Below are 23,506 nucleotides of genomic sequence, written 5' to 3'. Positions count from 1 at the left end.
TTTGAATGAAGCAGGTTTTTATTAAAAAGCAGGTTAGAAATAGAAAGAAGTAAGGCACTATCTAAGGGAAAGAAATGCATCTTGATCACTCAAGTATTGTTCCTGAACACTGTGTGTTGCACAGGTTTGCAGAGGCGCTCTCTGTGCCTGACTTGACACATCTGCTTAAGTGTGAGTACTGATATACTGAGGGAGAACAACTATGTGACTTGGCTGGTGATATTCTTACTTTGCTCTTATGATGTAAGTAGGTGAAGACTGATGACTAGGTAACTGTATCCTGAAGTCTAAATAAATTATTTTTTTAACTTTCAAAGTGAGGACATTTCATGAAGGCATCCTTTCAGCCATATAGGTGGTATATGGTATACTTGGTATCAAGAGTGAAACCCATCGAGTTTGTCTGTTTCAGGATTACATGTTTACCACATTGCAATTTTTGATAGGTCAGTGTTATTTTCAGTATTTCCTGGGCACGCATTAAATTTCCCAGATAAAGATACAGGAACTGCAACTGCATTACATGCAGTGGGTGAATAAGAAACGATTTGTTAGAGGTTTGCATAAGCTAGTTTAGGCCTCATTAACTTACATTTTAAAGGCAGTTTAGCTTTTGGTTCATCTGTTAAGTTTGTGGCTACTGTATTCAGCCCAACTGCACTCAATGTATTTGGTTTTGTCTTGAAAGTTGTGGATAAACTGAAGCTTAAATACCAGTTAAGAACAGTTTCTCTAGATGTAATTTAATTTCCTTAAACCTTCGGGGAATTTGAAAGAAAACAGGACTGGGTACCTTCAGGAGACTGCTAGCAAGGGAAGTCTCGATAAGGTTGATAACCTCTATAGAAACACATAATCTGCAAATTTTTGCAGACAAACTTTTGATACTAATACCAGGGACAAGGTCAATTATACGGTTCAAGTACTGCAAGATACTTTCTTATTCAGCACCTTCCTGCTAGAACCCAGGTCTAGCCTTTCAAGAAAGGTCCTGGGCAGAAGGTAGGGACCTGGTGTAAACCTTGGAAACGTAAGTCCTTCATCTGGTTTGAAATGTCAGCAGCAACCTTCAAAGCTTCTGTACAGGTTGACTGCAGAAGACAGCTCGCTGTCCAAGTAAATTTGTTCTGGTGCACTGCTGTTCATAGTTTTTGCCTGCACGGCATTCATGACGGCATTTGAAGCCCTGGATGGGATGACAGGTCTGTGGAGGCTGTGTTTGTTGCTGTAATCATGAAGATGACTTAGCAACTTATGTGGTCTTTGCTGCAGCAACACTAGCTCTACTTACAGAACTTTGCTTCTAGTGATAATTTCAGTCAAGCAGGGAGTGATGGAGTGTTTAAAGGCAAAATAAGGGTGTATTGGCTCTGGGAAAGTGTACTTTGAAGACTCATCATCTTCCAGGAGGGGCTGTACTTGGTTAATTATTTTCTGTAAAGTTTCCCAGATGAATATGACAATCAGGCGTGTCATGATTGGAGGCAGATTTCTTTTAGTATTTAAAATATTTGGGTGGTTCGGGGAGCTGCCACATCACTCATTGTGTTTTCCAACAGAAAGACGTTTCTCCATAGACTTAATGAGGTGGGTGTTGTGAGTATCAGATCTGGCACAGTAAGAAAATGAGAGTTGGACTCCTAAGAAGGTATGCTGAAGCGACAAGCACATCTAGCAAGAAGAGGTTCTGAAATGAGCTTGTTCAGTCTGTGTATGCCTTCCAACTGCTCATTAGGAAATGCTGAAGGCATGGGAAAGTCCTAAACTCTGGTCTGAATGACTCTTCTCAGGGCTTTGGCAAGGAACATCTACATTTGGACTCAGTCTCTCCCAACGGTAGGAATTCAGGGCTTTCCTTTCAAGGTGGCTTAACAAGAGCTGCTCTTCTTTTTTGTTTGTTTGTTTGTTTGTTTGTTTGTTTGTTGTTGTTATATTAAAAAAAATAGAGGCTACAGGAGGACATTTTGTTGTCCTTCCCTGGATTCAAGTTCAGTTCAGGAATATAACCTACACCTTTGGGGACAGCATCCTCACCACCAACTTGTAGAGTGTTTGACACTATTTGAGCTTAACCCTGTCAGACCTGTGCAAAATACCATGGTCACTGTGGAAAACACCTATCAAGTTTTGCTGTGCCACATGGCGAGCGTATCTCTATTCAGTGGATAGTACTGACTGGTGATTAGAGCAGAGAAATGAGAAGCTGTGGGCCTCTCTTCTGTGTAGCTGAAGATAAAAGTGATCTTTGGGTTCTAGAAAAAAAAAAGACATGACAAATGATAATTTTAAAAATGTTCTTAATTTCTGCTACTCCTGTATTTTATTTGCCTAACATTTTTTTATTTTCATTGGTATGGCTGTGGTTGTCATCTTCTAATAACTTCTGAGTTTTCTCTGATTATCTCTGTGTACTAAGCATTTTGATTATGTAGTTGTGATACAACAGAAAATGGAAACAATTATTTATGTTTATTGAATTCATGTTTTGCATGTGAACTTTTGGGGTATCCTCTTTGCAGTGCTCTAAAGATGCAGCCAGGCTGATTTTTGGCCCTGTCATTCTGTAGACCTTGGTGGAAACATGCCCGCTTACTCCATGGCTGAAATCTGGCTCAGAGCTTGTTGGCTGCAGACAGTTGCTAAGTGGAACACAGGAGGTGCAGCACATATCCAACAGCTAGCTTTATAGCTAGAATTACTGGAAAGTTTTTGGCTTTATTTTTTTAAAGCCATAAAAGCCCACAGGAAAAGACCTTTGGAATTTGTAAACATTTCTGTATTTTCAAACAACGCAGAATTTTAATAGAATGATGTAAGAAAACTGTGGGGTTTTTTTTACATTGATACAACCTGTTCAAAGCCAGTAAGACCTCTGAAATTTGCAGATCCATATGCACAGTTCTTAGCAAATTGCATTGTCAACCATCCTGTTTTCAGGCTCCAGACAGTACAAGTAGTGGGTGTTACCAGGCTGTACTGTAGTGCTGTAATTAGTTGTATGTTTTCTCTCTAGAGAGAAAAAGCAAAACCAAGGGAGCCAAGAACCTGGGGCTGCATCAAAACCTTATGTGAGGCAAGCAGACTGGATTTGAGCCCCTGATCTTATGAATTACAGGAGATATTTTATAAATTAGCAGTCCTGGTAGTCTGCATTTCATGCAGACAAACCAAACATGGTTCAGTTTGATAGATGGTTCCTGGCTCATTATTAATTTAATCATTCTGGGTCTGATACTTTTATTAAAAATATGATTAAGGATTTCAGATAAGGATTAGAATGACCTTATGAAAATTCAGATGCAGTTTTGAGAAAAAAAGATGATGATTTTTTTTGGTAACTGTTCTTATTACAGAATGGATTGATCTGCAAAAGTATGGCAAGCAAAAAAGGGATATCATGGGCCACATTGAAAACCGTTTAGTGACACTGCATCATACCTGGGAATTAGTCAACAGGCTGATGAAAATCAGGGGCTTAGCATGCAAAGGGTGGTACAAATTAATGCAATATTTGGTTTATGGTATTCTTTCAGGTGCTCATTTCTTCATCATGTCATTTCTTAGGTATTAGTGAGGCTAATTGACCATACTGAGAGAAATTTTTGGTGAAGGTTTTTGAGCAACTGAACAAATCCCAGAACTGAACAGATGAAAGCTGAAGCTGAAAAAGTCAATCTGGAAATAATTTTGTAAAAATTTTTATGACGGTGAAGATAGTTAACCAGTGAAACAACATCTTGGGTGTAACGTTGGATTTGTTTGTCCTAGCTTAAGACCTTCTTCTAAAAGTTGCTACAGTATACTGGCTAGAGCTTTAGCTTGGTGCTGAAGGTTGAGTTACAGACTACAGAGTTTGTATTAATACCCAGTTATTTCTTAATTTGGTCATATCCTTTCTTTGATTTACAGTGACAGTCTGGCTCTATCAAGCCCAGTGTAAGTTTTCTGTACAAAGCAGTAAGTAGCAGCATGAAAACTTCGAAAAAAGCCCTCTAGGAATTTAGACACATTCTTTTTATTAATTTCCATTGACAGTTATGTAGCCAAATGCTGTAATAACCTTTGAAAATTTCATCCAAAGTATTTGGTTTTGTGATTGCTGAAGTCCCAGCTGTGCACAGTGCAGATTATGAGTCATTCCATAGAGGTGCTTGACAGTTTCACTGTCTGATGGCCTCAGGCCATTGGTTTACACTAATGGTGGCCTGTGAAGGTAAATAGCATCCCCCCTACTTAAGGGAGGGTTTGTTCCTTCGGAAGCATGAGATGATATTTGGAGAGACTCAATGACATAAATGAGTTCCTCCTGCTTGTCTCGGTTCTGTCCGGCTGTGCTGAAGTGAGGGAAGTGACTGCTTACTCTGATCCAAGAACTGCCTGTTTCTAGGAACAGTGTTATCAGTTTGAATACGAGAACAGATAATATGTATGTGGTGAAATAACATAGCTGTTATATACCCATACATAATGAAACACATGGATTCTAGTGTGTGCTTTTCATCTATGGAACTGCGTAACTCTCTACATTACAGTTCAAATTTTTCAGTAGCAAGTTCCATCCTCCCATTTTTGTAGAGATTGAAAAGCTTTGGATAGATTATTGAGAAGAACGGGGACTTGTGAAAACAAAAAACAGTGGTCTTAAGGAGATAGTTGAGAAACTCTCTTTTCTCTGTCCCATCAGAACAGGAGAACACTCAATGAATTTGAGTGTTACAGGGAAATTTCAGAACTTGTAAAAGGGAGTCGTTCTTGTGTATGGCCTGGACAGCACGCCTGTGAAACTCATTGCTGCAGAAGGCTATTAAGGACAAGAATACAGCAAGCTTAAGGAAATCTGATACTAGCAGGGTTATTACTGGTATCTAGAATTACAATTATTAATGCTGTCAAATTTTGAATGAGATACTGTGTTTTGAGCTTTGGGGCACAGGGTAATCTCTATCTGACATATCAAGATGAGACTTGTGGAAAGATGATGTCATGTCTACCTTGTATGGGCTCTTATACTACAACCTAAATTTACTATGCTGGCAGTTTACAAAAGTGTTTGAAGCTGTGTCTGATTGCTTGTATCAATGACTGTATACAAAGTCCTTTAAAATGTACATCCATATCAACAGAAGTGATAGTCATCTAAGACACTGTATTTATCCAAATTAAGTCAGAAGTAAATACAGCATGGTTGGATATCTTTGTAGTTGTGTAGGTGTCAAAATGCTACTGACTTGTATAAATGGTCTCGCGCTACATTGAGCATACATACTGAGCATATGTGTCCATTAGGGTGCATTGTGGTTTTTTAAACAGTTATTTTTCAGCACACAAGTTTTGCCGCTTAGTCTCATTGCTTTATTTGTAAGCTCAGTGTATCACATTTCCTAGATATGAGCTCTTATGCTACTATCTGCTTTTCCCAAGCAGAGCTATCTTTCAGGTACTGAGTATTCTGTGTGGAGCAGTCTGGGTGCCACTGAAAATAAAAGCCAAAATGACTTTGCAGTTGATGTTCACTAACTCAAGATATCCAACCAGAAAAAATTAACCCAAAGGCCACCCACTTCTTATGACTGGAGTGAAAGAAAACACACACAATAATGTGATTACTCCTATTCTACTCTGTTCTCTTCTATTCTGGTTCTGTTTCTGGTTCTGTTCTGTTCTGTTCGTTTCTGGTTCTATTCTGTTCTATTCTACTCACACTTTTTTGCAGCAGTATTTTCTACTGTGTCTTGCAACTGGATTTTAGTATAACCAGGAATCTATGGAGTAATAAGCACGATTATTTTGTAACCTTCTGGCAGGATACAAGCATGTTGTAGCTGTTTCCCTCAGACATAAACGTGACATGTGCAGACTTTTGCAAATAAACAGAACTAGATGTAATTCTGGATGAGAACCAGAACCAATATTGGAGGACTTAAATTTCAGTTGCCTATCCTGTAAAAAAACACACTGCAGAAGAAGTTGTCTCAGAACTTAACAGCTATAAAAGGAGGGCTTTAAGGGACCAACATTGTCTATTTTTGCTTGTATAAGAGGTTTCATTTGAAATGATGTTTTAGTAGGAGCAGTGCAGGCTTGCACAGCGAAACACTAATCTGTCATGTAGAGTCATGTAGACATTGTCCCAAACTAGGGCCAGGAGGAAGTGGGGAGCTTTAATCTCTTTACATGTTCAGGTCTGGCAAAACTAGTTGGAATAGTTTTGAGAGGTGGCGCGGAAATGTAACTTTATAAAGCAAATGATCTCATTACTTCTCTCCTTGTTCCCTAACCAGTATAATTAATATCCAAATGTTCCCTAAGATTAGTTTTATTTCCTGCTCAGCTAGTTGACAGACACTGCTGAGATTTGAATTCACAGCAGGCAAGAGCAGATGGCTACCTTTGCTAACAGATTACTGCATTAAGGCGTACAAACTGTCCAGCTCTGTCTCAATAAACTTCAACGTATGATTTATAAAGTGAACATAATAGAAGAAATCCATGATGCCTATAATGGGAATCATATTACAGCACTACTTAAAGCACTGGGAGAATTGCCTAAGCAGTTATTGTATACTTGTGCTGATCTTCTTAGCTTATTAGGTAAGAAAGCATTGCCTAGAAAATTATTTGTCTTCTCTTCCATATTACTACCTTTCATTTATTTTTTTTATTAAACTAATCAAACTGAAAAGGACATTTCCAATACATATAGCTTTTACTGAAGTTCTAGCAGACATACTAATGTGTTCGCACTGATTTGATGATTAATTGTTTGTATGGGACTTTTTACGTAAGCAAAAAGTCTCTGCTAAACTTCTACACCTGCAAATTGATGATGAAACTACTGTACTCTTAACTAAAAAACAGAACAAAGCAAACTAAAGCGAAAAAGAGAACACTTGTTTCAGGAAAATAAAAGTCATTGCAAGGTCGCGCATACGTATCCAGCACAGCAGATAAGCTTCTTTATTTGAGATGATAAATTATAAGTAAAACTTGCCTGGAACAGTTAATGAGAAATACATCATAAGGGAGGCCAAGGCTTTTTACAGAGCGCCAAAAGGTGGCACAGTATCTTTTAAGAAGGATATTTCTAGCATGTTGCGCAATTATTTGCTATGTAAATAAATATGAAATGTGAGGTCCACTGTGCCTGAAATCTATTGATATTGCTGGCAGTATTTTTGAAGAGGATCAGTTTATAATTCCTTGTGTTTTTGTAAGCATTCTGCATATATTTACTCTTCCAAAAGTTCCCATTGCTTTGGGTACTGAAAAACGAGATACAGTGATTTATAGCTCTGTGAGATGGAGGGGGAGTCCCGATTCTTGCAAAATCTGGGCTTTTTTCCTGGTGAATGATACCATCTCACTGCTTTTCTGCTTTCCTGAGGGCAATAAAGTCTGCTGAGGTGCCTTGGATAGCGGCTCTGTGCAGTTGCTGACTCTCTCTTCTGCCCTTTCCTCTGGTTTGGTCTGGTCAGTGCTCTGTTTCCCTCACTTAGTACTTGAGATCTGCTGTCTCTGGGGTGTGTCTCTGTATGAGAGGCAAGGCTGCAGGCTTTTGCATGATACTGGGAGCTGATGGGATTTTCCTGTTAGCATTGTGGAGAGCAGTGGGGATGCTGCAGTGTCAATGCATGGAAAATAGAGGTTGCTTTGCAGCTGTTACAGACAGGCAGATTAAATTTCCTATTGTAAAGAATAAGGGAAGGTTTTTTATTTATTTTGAAATTATAAACTGAAGTTGCCCTAAATTCTGTTTGCCCACCTGAAACATTTCCGTATATAATTAATGTATTTCCACGTGCAGTAATGTGTGCTTAGGATGTGAAGTGGAGGAGGCGCAGGAAAATACAGTTACATAGTAGCTTAAAGATTGTAGTTACATGTTTCCAAAGATGCTGTTTGTACTCCCTGACTGAATAGCAACTGATCACAGTGAATACCTGATTTAGTGGTGGTTTTGCTTGCATTTATACAGCTTGTTTAGAATTGAGTGGTGTCTATTTCTGTCAAATACAAATGCATGCGTTCTTTTGTTGTTGTTGTTGTTTCTGTTGTAGACTTGCCCTCAGCAAACTTAAGCAATTACAACATCACCGTGGTGGAAGGAAAGAGCATCACATTGTACTGCGATACTACTGGAAGGCCTCCCCCTAATGTGTCCTGGGTGCTCACTAATCTTGTTTCAAACCATGAGGTAAGTTTCATATTCAAGTATGTGACAATTCAGAGACATGAAAAGCCTGCTGAAGTATGGAATAAAGGTTCATGTCCAGCTTTAGTTAACTTTTTATTAAAAAGATAAAATAGAAAGTTAATGTTGGAATTACATTTGATTTCCTGTTACTTTCAGTCCAGGGTGACTGCTGCAGTGCTTTTGGAGAGTGGCAGAAATTCACTTCTCAGACCCTGATTTGCATTCTGGTTTTTGGTTGTCTCACTTGTAAATGAGAGTGCTGTAAATTTTTGGAAGTAATGTGGTGAATTAGGATACAGAAACACAAGTGTCTTTTTATTATCACTGATATTTGCATACAGAGAATAAATCTAATTTGCCGTAATTATGAAAAAAGGTAATTTTATTATATGACTCTTAATTTTTGTTATGTGTCTCTATTTTTACTATATTTTTAAGCCAAAAGCTTGGTGTGTTGGAATTTAGTTGTAAATATTCTGTGGCTTGTTGAAATTTCCTTCAACAAACAAGGCAACAACAGGAAGCCTGGGAAATTGAAGTGAAGGTTTTACTAAAAAAGAATGGCAGTATTTTTAATGAAATATGAAGATGCTTCTCAATAAAATCATCTAGGCAGGGAGAATTTTGTTCTCTGAGATCTTTATATTTGATGTCCTTACTTTAGACTGTGCACACTGGAGATAGAATGATTCTTTCTGATGGAAGTGTTGTTGAGGAGAGGCATATAAGCATATCTTCAACATGCAGCTGCTGACCTCTTGAATTGCCATTCAAGTGGACAAGACCCTCTGTTATTTACAATTTGATGGCATTTGCTTGCTTTCCTGCATTCATGATGGTGCAGACTGCCTAAAGCTTCCTGGTCTATACAAAGTGCAGGATGTGTACTTCCAAAACTGTTCCTGCAGTGTGGAAGAGACAGGACATCTGGGGTTTCATAATCTTTTTACTTTCTTCCTTGAGATCATTATAGTGGATCTGTATAGAACTCAACTAGCCTGTCTTTCAGCTCTCATAAATAAGAGCTTTGCAGAACTATAGTTTTATTTTTAAAATTTTCTCTAATCTACCCAAAGGCATCAGTTGTCATTAAGAACAAGAAATTAAAAGTTTGGGGAACATATGCCAAGTTGTGGTCTTTCTTTTTCCTTTTCCACCCCCTGTCGTCTGTCGTCGTCGTGTGTCCCATCCCCCCCCCCCCCCCCCCCCCCCCCCCAAGTTATAAGCCAAAATAAATGTGGGATGCTGTTCAAAAAGTGAGATCACATAATTTTTTTTACCCTCCTATCTTTGAAATGCCATGGTCAGTTTGCTTCAAGTTTTCCAGAAGTGTTCTGTCCTGGCATAACTTCATCATGAGATTGCATAGGGTATCATCATACAGGCTAGCTGCAACCGTAGCCATGGAGCACAGCAGTCTTTTCAGTAGCAGAAGAATGAGTGCCTTTTAAACCTAATTTGCCATTCACAACTATCCTTCCTTTTTCTGTAAGTGTTGTTTTTGGTTTCCTTTCTTTCATTTCCATATCTCAGTTTCTGCCTCCCTTTTCTTCACCTCTTATGCTGCTTTTGCCTGTTTTCTCTCTTTCCTGTTTTACAAAGAGAGATGCTGACAAAAGTTAAAACTAGATTCTAGTCCTGCAAAACTAACTGTATGTTCCCATTTTTTATGCTGCTGTAGAATCTGATTGATGTTGGTTAGATTTTTCTGGCTCTAGATTTCAGCCCTGACCTCGTGACTGAGACCCACTGGTTTCAGTCCAGCTTTGAGCACCGCTCACCTCTGAGTTGCACATAGAGAAATGTGTAATGGGTTTTTGCTTCTCCACTCATCTTCCCTAGTGTCACACTGAAATCAGTGGCATTTAACTTAAGTGGAGTTAAGGTGTCATCTTGAAGTTCAAAATTCTAGTAGCTCATGACTGTATGCAGGAGTGTTCCCATGTGTCCCTGTTGACTGCCATAGAAAGCCACTGTGGTTTTACAGTTGCAGTGTGTTGTTTGTGTTCTGTGAAGCACTGAAGTGTATGTGTACACTAAGAAAAGTACCTCAAAAGTAGTTTTTAAAAATGATCCCAATTATTGTCTATTTTCTGAATGTGTTTTGGTTCCTTTCCTATTTAATAAAAGTCTTACATTTTATGAAAAATTCAAGTATGGAAATAGTAATTATCTGGAGATCATATGAAGGGCCTGATTTAAGAAAACCATAGTCTTTAACAACTAGCTTTATTTGCTTTATTCAGTGTTTCATAGCTGCATATTCAATACGGTATTTAAGGCTGTAAATAGGCACTGATCTTTCTAAGGGTCATAAGAATCAAGATTTTTAAGAATTCTAATTCTAACCTTAATTAGACGGTGCTTAAACACATAAAATAGTACTTGGGCAGTAGTTTAGGTAGCGCAAGGTACGTAATTTCTTGTGGAAAGTTTCATGAGAAGAAGTTTTCAAAAGGAGTTTAGCCAAGAAGGAAGGAGAAGGCATGTTGTCAAGGTAGAGTAGAGCTCAGAAAGCAGCAGTGGAAGTGATGTCAAGGGTAAGTTTAAAGGAAAGAGGCAAAAGGAGGAGTAAAGCAAGGTTTGAACAGAATATAGGAGTGAAGAGAAAGTTCAAGGGAAGCAGAGACAGACCACAGAAATCAACTATGAAGTTGAAGAGAGAGATGAGCAAGGGTATGGGCAGAGAGAAGGACATTTGTGTAGAGGGGAAGAAGTGTTTAAAAAAAGGTAGAAACTGAAGGAGAAAGGACAGAAAAATGGTTGAGTGTAGTGTTTGTAGCAGGACTTTTGGAGCTTTGAATCCACTACCACTGTGGTTGTGTAGGTGTTTTGTGTCTGTTTGGATAAAACACTTAGGTCTTTGATTAATCATGGACTGATACAGCTAGAAGGAAGAGAAAAAGAAAAATGCCATTTAGCTGCGGACAATGATTTCCTCCCTCTCCCTGGTTTTTAATGCTGTCGTTGACACATATATGTTTTTCTGATTGCTTGTAGAGTGACACAAGTAAGAACCCAGCTTCACTAACCATAAAGAACGTTTCGTCCATGGACAGTGGACTGTGGATTTCCTGTGTAGCAGAGAACATTGTGGGAGAGGACCAAGCCTCTGCTGAGCTCACGGTATTCTGTACGTATGCAGGCTTCCATACAGTTCCCGAGGCCAAACTGCATTGGCAGCGACTGTTTTGGTATAAATATTTTTTGGGCATGCAGGCTGTTGAAACAAACCCCATCAAGGCATGTGAACTATCTGCTGCAGTTAATGCTGGGAGTAGCCCAACCAGCAGTTGTATTTATCTTTCTCAGCCCTGTGTTCCGCAAAAAAAATGTATTTCTAAATGCTTTATCTTCCTGTTAGAAAAATCTGTTAGTAAAGGTTTGAAACCCAAAATACTCAATGGCACTGTCAGCGTGGGAAGGTTTGTAATGGTGTGCGTGTACCTACATACTCTCTTAGGAATTGAAAAGTGTGAACGCATCAAAAAGCTCATAGAATTAATTGTAAGAGACTGCAAATGTTTAAGATTTTATTATCTGAAGCAGCAACTGCTTTCTTCAAAAAATAAAAATAACACACTTGCAACATTCATACTGCCAGATGTAAATTTATTTGTCATAGCTTTGAATAATATACATATTTGTTAGGGCCAAGGAAGGGGGAAGGGACATATAAGTGTAGAAGCACTGGCTTCTTAGATCTGAGCTCCAGCCTGAAATCATTTTATGTGAACTAGACAGCATGTTTTCACAAGTTGCAATCCTCGGTTTAATTGAAGATGGGAATGGAACGCTTTGTAGATGGCAAACTTTGTTCAGCATGTGCTCATGACAGAGTAAACTGGAAGAATCACTGTAGATGCAGGATTGTAGGTTGAAATTGGTTGTGTAATAGCTATGGGAAGGAACATAAACTAGAAATGTTTGAACAGTCTAAATGAGATTCTGAGCTTGGCACTGTTATGAGTGATAAAAGGGAGTATAACTAGATGAAATTGGATGTAGTTAGGAATAAATATCAAGGAAAATTTCCCAATAGTGAAATAATGGGCAAGGTGCTGGAGTAATCTCCTGAGGGAAACAGAACAAGTCTGTAAACTTGAGGCATTTAGCAGGTTTGAAAAAAGAATGAGAAAATGTATAGCAGAAAATCATCTTTCCCTTACAGAAGAATCCAGGGAATTAAGTCATCTGTTCTGGCTTTGATTCGGTAAAGAAAATAATCTGCAAGTTTGGATTCCTAGCTGAATATATTTCCAGTACTACTTACTTTTGGCCAAGTTTTAAATATTTTCAATACTGTCTTGATCCCTCAGCACTCCTCTGCACCATTTTTTCAGCAGATGAAAGCTAAAATTCTCTCTCTTCCTTCTCAGTGATCCAGTAACTGAATTTCCCACACCTTACAGAGTTTAAGTGATCTAACAGGTGTTCAGTCTTTGGAACTAGTTTGTTTTGTTTCTTTCTAAAGAACCTCTTCATTTTAGTTGTGAGTGTAGTACCTTAAGCAGAACAGGTGGGTTCCTGTGTGAGTGTCCTCCTAATAGGTATAATTCCTACAAATAACATACTTTTGTACTGATGAATGAAAAATACTTCCCTGATAACTTTGGGCTGAGGTAGGGAAGGGAGGAAAGACATGCTCAGAATATTCTGATGTTCTTCACTCTTTTTTCCAATATAGTTGCACCAAATATCACTTTTATTGAATCTCCAACCCCGGACCACCACTGGTGTATTCCATTCACTGTGAAAGGGAACCCTAAGCCCACATTGCAGTGGTTCTATGAAGGGGCTATACTGAATGAGTCTGAATACATCTGTACTAAAATACATGTTATCAATCAAAGTGAATACCACGGCTGCCTTCAGCTGGACAATCCTACCCACCTGAATAATGGTGCTTATACCTTACTGGCTAAGAATGAGTATGGAGAGGATGAAAAACGGGTTGATGCTCATTTCATGTCAGTGCCTGGAGATGGTGAGTATAATTTTTTATTTTTCTTTTTATGTTAGCAATTGCAAATTGATGAGACTGTGGAGAAAGTGCCTGGCCAGTTTAAGTATTTTGGAGGAAGCTTTTTATATGCCCTTTTTTTCTCTCTGAATGAATGTCTTCAGGATTAGTTGTAAAATATTTTTGTTGAGCATTTTCTTCTTGTTTATTGCTTCTCAAGGGAGGCCACGCTAGTGCTCTCTAAATCCTCCCTTTGATTAACCATCCTCAGTGCCAGCTAAGGCTAGTAAAAGGTTGCTGTTTCTGAAGTGTTTTCTCAAGCCTCAGTTCTGATCATGGAAAGCACTGAGTGCCAATTTAGCCACTCTGTAGGTCTTCTGCATGTATATGAATGCAACTAGGTGACGTATCCAAGGTCACAGCGGATGCCTGTGTAGCATTTAGTGCCTTACTGCAAAACCGATAGTGCGGTCCAGTGAGTTGACGATAATATGCTGTTTAGGACACCAGAGGGAGCTGGAGAGAAAGCAAGTCATCCGGAGGCAGGATGGACGGACACTGTCTCAGGTCCTCACAGGAATTCCGATGTCCAATTCTCCCGTTTTGGTGGAGGTTGGGCACCTACATGTCTAGGAATATCCGTGCTCAAGATGGTTGCTGTTAAATATATGCATCTTCAGTTGCTCTAAAGGCTCCACCTCAGCCCTCCTAAATGCTGTGTGAGCAGGCTAAAGGTGGACATAGACTAACTCATTTAACTGCAGGGATCACTGTGATTGATGTTCACTGTGGTTTGATCTTTTCCCACATCTACAAAACCGTATGTGAGGTGACTGCAGAGTAAGAAGGCATACATGTAAGCATATTGCTGCACATGGAATAAACTCTGAGTGGACCTTGCAAGCTGGAGTGGAAATAAAGGCATGGTCGTGCATAAATAACTACATAGTCATATCTGAAAAAAATGAGCATATGTGTACCTTTGGCTTTTTAGCCATAGGATATAAATAGCCACCTTCTTTCTTTAAACAACAATGTGCAGTGCTAGCTGTAATCTGCTAAAGTTCTTGGATTCCTGTGAAGCTCTTTTTGCCGAGGATGACTTGATTATTTGAGGCTACACTGCAGCAAACACTTTTCGGGCAGAAAAAAAAAAAAAGTGAATATTTAAATTCTCTCTCCTACATTGAAGGCTACAGACAGTAAAGAATATGGTCTGTATTTAATGTTTTTCCCTATCAGCTCAGTTTGCAGTAGGGAGAGAGATGGCAAGCCTTTTGCTTTCCCACCCTTAGAAGGAGAAGGTGCAATGCTGATACAGCCAGGCTTTATTTACTCCTGCTGTCCTTAGTGGTCCTCTCCTATTTTTTCTCTGAAGTTCTTCCTTAAATAGACTCATTACAGAAGCACACCATGGTTTCAGCTACTGGTATCCTCTAATACTGCATTATAACGGTTCAGTAAAACAGTTCACCTTATAGATGTTCTGTGTACAATGGAGGTTCTTTTACGCCCTGATTATTTAATATGAACCTGGCTTCATTTTATTAACAGAGTAACAGTTCCTCTAACACATTTATCATCTTTTGTCTTTGATCCAAATCCCTTTTACTATTCTGTTTTACCTTTGTGCTTCTCCCTGTACACTGAAAATTTCCCAATTGTGGCCTTCTAAATCAGTAAATAGAACTGTAGGTATTCTCCAGATGAGAAAGACGGCATTACTTATTTGTTCCATCCTCTTTATACACACAAGGAATGTAAGTCTCCCAAGATAATCTGTGCTATGTTCTTTAAGCTTTTCCCAAGCTCTGTGATAGATTAAGCGTCACAAAAAGAGTATAGAGGAAATTGGACTATGTATAGGCAGGATGTAAGTGCATTAGAAAACAGTGCATGCTTAGTGGTAGCACCAAACCAGTCTTAAAAATTAACAACAGGGAAAATTGCTTATCTACTTAGCCTTCTCAATATTGTTTTAATTTTTTCCTATAAGAATCATGACACTGAGCTTTACATGACGACGTTGTCTCCTCCACTGAAGTTGTCATAAAAGCAAATGTTAACTAGAATCCTGTGTGCATTGTATTACGATTTTTGTTTTAAATTATTACTATTTAAAGCACTGTCAGGCTTTTTCAAACCCTTAAAAGGCTTTTTCAGTGCTGTCGTTACTGTGTAGTTTCTTCTTTTGGCCCACATATTGTACAATGAAGCATAAAGATTAAGGCCCACGCCCTGGTATTATATTCATTTCCATGCCTTCATGACTGAATTAAATACCAACCCTGATGTTTTCTGGGGTGGGGTATACTCACTGAGCTTTAAACTGATTCTCTCGTTATTGGATCACTTACGGGCAAATGCTCTGAGGGTAGAAACAAAAGAAAATTAAAAAAGGAACACCTCACCTATAATTCATATGTCTATCTAAATTAAATACAACTAAGTCTGAAGCATGTTCTGTCATCTACAGTGTTATACTTCAATTTCAAAGTTTCATCAAATATGATGAAGACATGATTTGTGCTAAGATGCTCTCAACTTCGAGCATGCTACTTGCAGAACATATTTCACTGGTCCGAGGATGTGGGCGTAAAGGAGAGGAAAACATGTACCACAATGTGATTTGGATTGAGTTAATGATAACAAAGTCAATGTTGTAAATTAAGACTTTGTTTTAAATGGGAGGGCCTGGAAGAATAGATTTCATGTTCTATTAGCTAGATTTTAAACTAGCTTTAATTTGCTAAAATTCTTGGATTCCTGTGAACCTCTTCTTGCTGAGGCTGACTTCATCATTTAAGACTACACTGCAGCAAACAGTAAGCAAGAAATGTTCGTGTTTAATTCTGGAGGCTGTTCTCATAGTTGATCCAAAACAGCTAATGAACATAGGAGAGATTTTTACCAATAATGAGTATTTTTAATTAAGTTTATTCATCTACCAGCTCTCTACTCTAAAATTGAGCTGAAGGAATCCAAGTCAAAAAGTACCTAGTCAAAGTAAAAGAATATATTAAATATGCCTTAGAAATAGCGTCTTGCTTGTGTGGCATAACAACATGGGGCTGTTTTGCAGAGGTATGGTTTTGGACTGAGTCTTTTGCTGCTGCTTTATTTTGAAAATGTCAACTTTATAAAGAAAGAAGCAAGCAAACCAAGTGTAGTTGATATAGTTTATAAAGATGATTGAATAGGATAAGTCTCTTACTAGTTTATTTATGCAACAACCTGTTCTAACAGGGACCAAAACAACAGCGCTGTTCTGTGTTTGCCCTAAAACCAATTGTGTGTAAATGTGCAAAATGACTATGAAGTTTAATGTTAAAATAGCTTCAACTGATGCTTTGATGATCACGTAGATATGCTTTCATGTAGGGAATACTTAAACAGAAATTTGGGTTTTGTCCAGCATCTTGATTTTCACAACTTTATTTGAAGTGAAGTATTTAATTATATAAAAGGTATTTAAATGAAGTGGATGACTTCCTAGTTTATATCCCTGGCAGGAGTTAGGGTTTAAACTAATCTGATTACTGTCCCAATTCCAGTAAATAGTAATGAAAATATTGCCATTGAACTCAGGAATAAAGGCCTGGGAATCTTTTTGTTGTGGTTACCCCCCCCACCCCCCTTCAGATTACAGAGGGTAAATTAGAAATACTGTCTTTCAGCAGATGGATGTTTTATGCTGGAAAAACTGAATCTGAACTTTCATGGACAGAAAACCCTTATCAGAAGTTACTTAAGGACAGATAGTACAAGCTTTCTTCACTTGTTATTTATTTCTGCAGATTGACATACAGTTCTCATGGGATCCATTAACCTATATCTCTGGATATTAGAATATATTTAAATGCAATTTAAAATAAACCAAGTTATCTGCTGCCATTCTGCAAATAGGTTGCAACTCTGTTTAGTATTTTCAGCACAGATTCTCACACTGTTGACATAAACACAAACAATGGTGTTCTGGTCATACTTCACAGTGGCTATATACCAATCAGTGTAATGCCACTGCTGTGGATTTACTGTGAAGTACTATAAACAGAATTATGCTTTTTCAAGTTTGATTAATCTTTAGTGATTTTAATTATCTCTTATTTCCAAACTAACAAATAGAAAGAGTGAAAATATGGAAGAGATGATTAGGAGCCTACTACATAGGCTATGCTATAAATACTTTATAGACCAAAATGAACAGTTATCTTCAAATAAAACACAGGTATCTGTCAAAGTGTGAATAGTCTAATAGTACACTAATTTCAGTGGGCGTTGTGTGCATTATACTCACATATGTGTTCAGCCTTACATATGTGCAATAATTAGAAAAAGCTGCAAATTGTAACTAGTAAAATATAAAAAAATTGTAGACTAGACAGGTATCCATTTGCTTGTGTAAAAGCTGCCTTTCAAAACATCTGACTTTTGGTAAGAGTTCTGTCTGTATCAGCTGTGCAGCTGGCTTCTTGGAAGAATCCTTTCACAAAGCAAATGAAATGCTGCTGCTTAGGTCATCACTAGCTCTAGCCCTTAACTTGCCAGCTCACAGCTAAACTGTTTTGCTCTTACAGTGATTTAATAGCAAAATTTTTGACCAGGTAAAAGTCAGTGGTTGTTAATGCGTACTGAAGTCTGCTTCTGCTTGCATTCTACACAGGGAGAATTTTGCCCTTGATTTTTCAACAGGAATAGTTATTGTACTTATTCCAGATACGCATTGACAATGGAAAGTAGAATTTTGCCCAGTTGGGAAATATGCCTGCCTTTGCAGTTGCCGTTTCACGTGAAACTGCCCTGTGCAGTTGCTGTTTCACGTGAAACAAAATATTAACTTTTGGTATAGCTCTAAAATGGTTGTAAATGTAATCTGGTAAACAGGTACTGCTATATATTGATGTTGCTTTGCATTTCTTTAGGTAGTAATCATTACTATTGCAAATAACATGTCAACTCTTAGAACAATTCCTAAAGAAACTCTTATTCTTTCAACATTTGCAATCTATTTACAAAGCTTTTTCTTTTTTTTTTTTTCTTTTTTTTTTTTTTTTCTTTCTCTTTTCTCCATGTACAGGTAGTGGCCCAATTGTGGATCCAGATGTTTATGGTATATATTTGATTTCCTTTTTCTTTTCATTTAATGATAGAAATGAAGGAAAAGAAACCATTAAAAGGTTGAATGTCAGGCTCAGTTAAATTGAAATGGCACATATTATAACACAGTTCAAAAAGGTACTTTGTATTTTTGATTCTTTTCCTGCCTTATGTTATTTAAGATACATGAGGGCAATATGATGTTTTACTTATTCTGCTGCTTTTGATTCACATTAGGTGAAGCATAAATCCACTGCTGCGAATGGTTGCAGTTGATCCTGTAGGATGACAGCTGTCTGATGTAGCTTACAGGCATGAGATTTTGTGACTCTTTCGGAGGCATTTCTTGGAGAAAAAAAGAGTTCATTATTTCTGCTTATATAACAACTTCTTTTTTTTTTTTTTTTCCCGGGCTGATTCCATACTTCTTTTACCTCCAAAAAGGTACCCCTAATCCCACTTAAAAATGAGGTTGCCACAAGTAAGTTTTCCTGTAGGCAATTTGTTTTGCTCTGTCCATGCGTTTGTACCTTCCCTTAATCTCCCTTGCACAGGCAGACCATTAACTCAGTTATATCTGAGTGTGTGCCGGAAGATTTGATGACACAAATCTTTTTTAATTTTTAGTTTTAGATGACACTAGTTTTTTAGTTAGACAAAACATCTTGGTCTGTACCTAGTGAAAACCAGCATGCACTAGAATGGTAGCTGTACAATGAAAAGCAGCTGGCTAGTTTTACACAATACTTCTGGTCAATAGGAAAGTCCATCCTAACCAACACACCTAAACACCCTTTAGCTTCCAGAATAAACTGGATCTGGCTTGGAGTACTTTTTATTCGGATGAAATGGCCCATGACTCAAGTTTTCTTTAGCTAATTTAAATGTTATTGCTTTGATTCCATTCTATGCCATTAAACTTCAGCAAATGTGCAATTTAAGCATCAATTTGGCTTTAAGTGCTTAGAAATACTGAAGGGTAGCTTCTTGTCCCTTTTCTTGCCGGTTTTTGGTGGCGGGGTGGTGGTGGGGTTTGAGGGCCTGAAAGGTGGGGATGGTTTGCACAATTTCTTACATGTGTTATATAAGCTGTATGCATGAAGTATTTTATTCTGAGCTGTTTATCAAGGTCCTGATGCCTGTTTATGGCTTTAACGATGTGAGTGCTGCGCTTCAATTGACTGGGGTAGCTTTCTGCTGACGTTCGCTTTGAGCTGTGCTAGACGATCCCAGCCGGCAAGACCTAGTCCTGATGAAAGGAGCCTTCCTTTTTATTCCTGCTTTTTCTTTCTGCTGTTTGAAACTGCTGTCTTTGATCTTTGCTTCAGTGATTCAGTGCTCGCTTTGAGAAACACTTCATAGTCCAGAGCGTTTCCCTAATTATTCCAAATTCACGAGTCCAGCTAGTAAGGTGAATAAATGAGGCCAGCTGGAGAGTCTAGGAACTGCTACACTGCTTTAGAGAGCCCCTGCCTGCATGGCCGACAGCGGGGCCCTGAGATGAGCTCCCCCCCAGAGACTGAGCAGTTTCCCTGACTTTTTCTCAGACTGCTCTATCTCTGTGCTAACCTCTTTACCCACTACTTAGGTTATGTTGGAAGGAGGATTTAGAGCACCACCCCTCCCAGAGTCTTACCTTTAAAATGCTTTTTTCAGAGCCCTGTGCTGATCGTGTAGCAAGTGTGCCTCATGTAAAGGGTCGAGGGAGCAGCAGAGGATTTGATCCTGCAGGGCAGTGGGACTTGCTGTGTCGGTCTGTTGACTGTGGGTGAAGTCAGTGGGAGCTGTAAGGTGCTTCCCTGCAAGTGTCAGGGTGCTGCAGGGCTGGGGGTCCCCATGGGGGCCCATCAGGGCAGGGCCTGGCAGCCAGGCCTCTCCCACCGCCCAGCCAGGTGCGGGGCAGCTGGGGGGCCCATGGACAGACACAGCCCCAGGCACTGAGCTGCCCTGGGGCCAAGGCCAGGCCACAAGCCCGCGGGTGGGCCTGGCTCAGCAGGGGCCATAGCCGGGCAGGGCCAGGCTGTGAGGAGACTGAGGCGGAGGTGATGGAGGGCAGGGGACCCTGACCTCAAGTACCCCTCTGTGCAGAGCAAAGCCCTTCATAGCTGGATTTGCTGACCTTCTGTCTGGTGCTCCGTGTGAGCTGATTTCCAAGTGTTTTTCCATTGTGTTGAGCGTACAGTGGGAAACAGAAGAATGGGTGAGGTTGCAGCAGGCTGTGTGGTGCTGTGTTTGCTGTGGGGAGTCCTGGCTGCACGGGGCACTGCCTGCTGTGAGTGCAGAGCAGTTGCTGGTGCCTCCAGCTCACCTCTGAAGCATCTCTTGGAAAAGGCACAGCGGGGACACTGTCCTGGCCCCATCTGGGAAGTAACTGAGAGAAATAAAGCGACTCACCCAGGGCTGAGCAGGAAATCAAATGCAAAGCCAGCTTCTTCAGCTCTGAGTTAATGTCTTTGTGCCATGCTGCTTCTTCTGATGTGGTTGTGAACACAAGAGAGACAGCATGCCCCACATCAGCCAGCTGCTCAGAGGACTGTGCAGTCATCCCCAGGTGCTGGTGTGACTGTGCTGTCATCTCTATCCCAGCTGCCACGCACCTTGTTTGTGAAATGGCTTCAAAATACTGCCCAGCCTCAGCTGAGATGGTCTAGTCACCAGTGGCTGCGCGAGAGCCTGTGCGTGGCAGCAGAGAACCTGGCCCTGAAGCGATACAAATCCCATGTTGCCTGAGTCAAGAGGCATGACCCTGTCTGTATCAGAGGGCTCGGTGTCTATGTTGGATTTCATAGTGAAATGAACAAGAATCTGTTTAAGTCAGAATCACCCAGTTTTGGCTGGAGAGCTATTGCGTGTGTTTTCCTTGCCTGGCTCACCCATGTCAAGAGGCTTTGATGATCTGGCACTAGTTCAAATGCAAGCGCTTCATGGTTACGCAGTGGCGAATTGCAATGCAATACCAGCGTACCGACATGGCCTACTTTAGCTCTTGCCCATTTTAATATAAAAGTGCATTCAGAGGATTCACAGACCAGACCTGAAACACTGCATAGTTCTCGTGAGTTCTTGAGGGTGTGATTTCCAGTAGCTTAGTACATACATGAGCATAAACAGAACTGCAAATAGCATCGGCTTTTGCCCATCACTGTTTATGGGTAAAATTAAGAGAAAAAAGTTTCCCTCTTCAAAGTTTATATTACAGAGCCAGAGCAGTGAAAGCTCTAAAATATTTGTTTTATATATTAGTCTTACAAAGCTACAATAAATATAGAGTTGATCAAAGTATCTCTGTGAAGATACTCCCAGCTAATTGTAAAAGAAGCCCAGTCTTGTGGGCTGAGATACTTGTTATAAAGTGGGCTCTGCCTGCAAATGAATGAAGCAGAAGTCTCCTCCATTGCTGTGGCAAAGCATGTAGTCATGGTGGCAGATGGTCTGCGCAGCACCTTGTCAAGTGTCCGGGCTGCTTGTGCAGGTGAGCCATTCAGGCAGAGTTTGTGCTGCGTGGGGTAAGGAGTGCTGTTCATTTGCCTCTTGCTACTGTTCAAACCTTGCTGCATTGGAAGCTGTACACGTAGAGATGCAGTGCTGAGTCAAAGAATTCAAATGGTAAAAAGACCAGGAAATTAAATTTTGTTTCTCAAAAAACCTCTGTATACTTAATACTTATTTTGGCTTGAAAGAGCCCTGTCCTTTGGCATGCATGGTGCAGAGCCAAAATAGACATGAGCTGATTAGACAACCTGACTGTACTGACTGTAGCCAGAAGTAGCTGCATAACTTCATATAACAAAAAATCTGCAGCTTGCTGAGTGCTTTGCAGAAAGCAGATGTGCTTGTGCATGCATGAAGATCAAAAGCCCAGTGCAACTTGTTACTACTATTGCCAGCTGAGCTCTCCAAACTGGCCTTGGGAGCTAGAGGAGACAAACTCTACTGAGGTGCAGGCCCTCCTTCCCCTTGCTGAGCAGGAGCTCTGTGGTCAGAGGAGTTCCTGCCTCTGTAGTTGGTGAAAGCTATGCCTCTGTGTTCTTCTTTTGCGGTTAAAATTTCACCTGTAGGCTTATGGCACTGATTCTGAAAGAAACATGTAAAGAAATGTGCAATTAATTGCAAATTTAAATTACAATGCTGGGGTGCATTTTGTAATAGATATAGTTATTGCCCTTGTTTGTTTCTTTCTTTGCACACATTACAGTTGTAAAAGCGAAATGTTATGTGTATTCCCAGATGTAACCATCAAATATATGCATTTTAAAATTTTATTTTGATACACATTTCTCTTAAGTTCATGTGTATACTATTTAATTCTTTTTATCTAATTTGAATAGTTTGTACAAGAAATCATGAACTGTAAATATATGTTCAGTTTTTAAAAAAATATATATAATTAAGCCAGGTTCATTTTTTATGGAATAGCTTTCTTGCAGACCTGTCAGTGGAATTATTTTGATAAACCAATTTAATAAGATATCTTCATAACATCTCAGACGCATAATATTTTAAAGGTTTACTTGTATAACACTTTATGATGCTAAACTGTAACCTTTGTGCACACAACAGTATTTTTTTTAAATGAAGTAAAAAAGCTATTTCACATTTGATAGTAATAAAACCAGCTCAGACCTCATCTGCCAAGTTCTTCTCAGCTAAACAAAAGTCCCCAAGCTAATTTCTGAGGCTGAGGCTGAATACAAGGCTGGAAGAGTTCAGTGTAGGGGGCAGTCTTTCATTTTTCATAGGAAGTAAGAACTGCATAAAAATAACTTTATGGATGGAGTTTTTATTTATCTCTACTTTTTCCAGTAGAGATACACATTATGGTGTAGATCACTTCTCCTTTCAAGTTTGTCAATCACAACACATTTGTTCAATTATCTGCCACAGGGATCCACCCCCAAAATGTTCCAGCTACATTAGTAATTACATGTTGTTTCCAAAGAGCTCAGAATCCTGAGAGTTATTAGCGGCCTTACCATCTCACAGAGCAGGAATAATAAAGACAATCCTCTCCCCTCTTAAGGTTATGAAATCGTAAAAGCAACCTTTTTTTCCTTTCCTAAGAGTATGAAACCACGCCTAATGATCTTGGAGACACCACAAATAACAGTAATCAAATCACTTCTACAGATGTTTCCAACAAAGAGAATGAAGATAGCATCACTGTAAGTATATACATTGTTTCCTGATCTGTAATCTCCATGGACTTTCCGGCTATACGGCTTCCAAAACTGTGGAGATTGTAATAGGACTCT

At 39.3% G+C, this 23,506-nt stretch overlaps 1 protein-coding gene across 1 annotated transcript in view; it reads left to right on the top strand.

Annotated features, from left to right (window-relative positions):
• Nucleotides 1-23,506, top strand: part of NTRK2 (neurotrophic receptor tyrosine kinase 2) — a 211,772-nt gene that overhangs the window by 35,715 nt on the left and 152,551 nt on the right. Inside the window, exons 6-10 of the mRNA XM_056325219.1 lie at nucleotides 8,058-8,194; nucleotides 11,195-11,327; nucleotides 12,882-13,181; nucleotides 18,235-18,267; nucleotides 23,316-23,416. Of these exons, the coding sequence (XP_056181194.1) occupies nucleotides 8,058-8,194; nucleotides 11,195-11,327; nucleotides 12,882-13,181; nucleotides 18,235-18,267; nucleotides 23,316-23,416 (704 nt within the window). The remainder of the gene's footprint in view (nucleotides 1-8,057; nucleotides 8,195-11,194; nucleotides 11,328-12,881; nucleotides 13,182-18,234; nucleotides 18,268-23,315; nucleotides 23,417-23,506) is intronic.

Source organism: Falco biarmicus, chromosome Z (assembly GCF_023638135.1).
Source record: "Falco biarmicus isolate bFalBia1 chromosome Z, bFalBia1.pri, whole genome shotgun sequence".
NCBI lineage: Eukaryota > Metazoa > Chordata > Aves > Falconiformes > Falconidae > Falco > Falco biarmicus.
The sequence above is the reverse complement of the archived record's forward strand: the minus strand, read 5'-3'. Positions and strand labels throughout refer to the sequence as shown.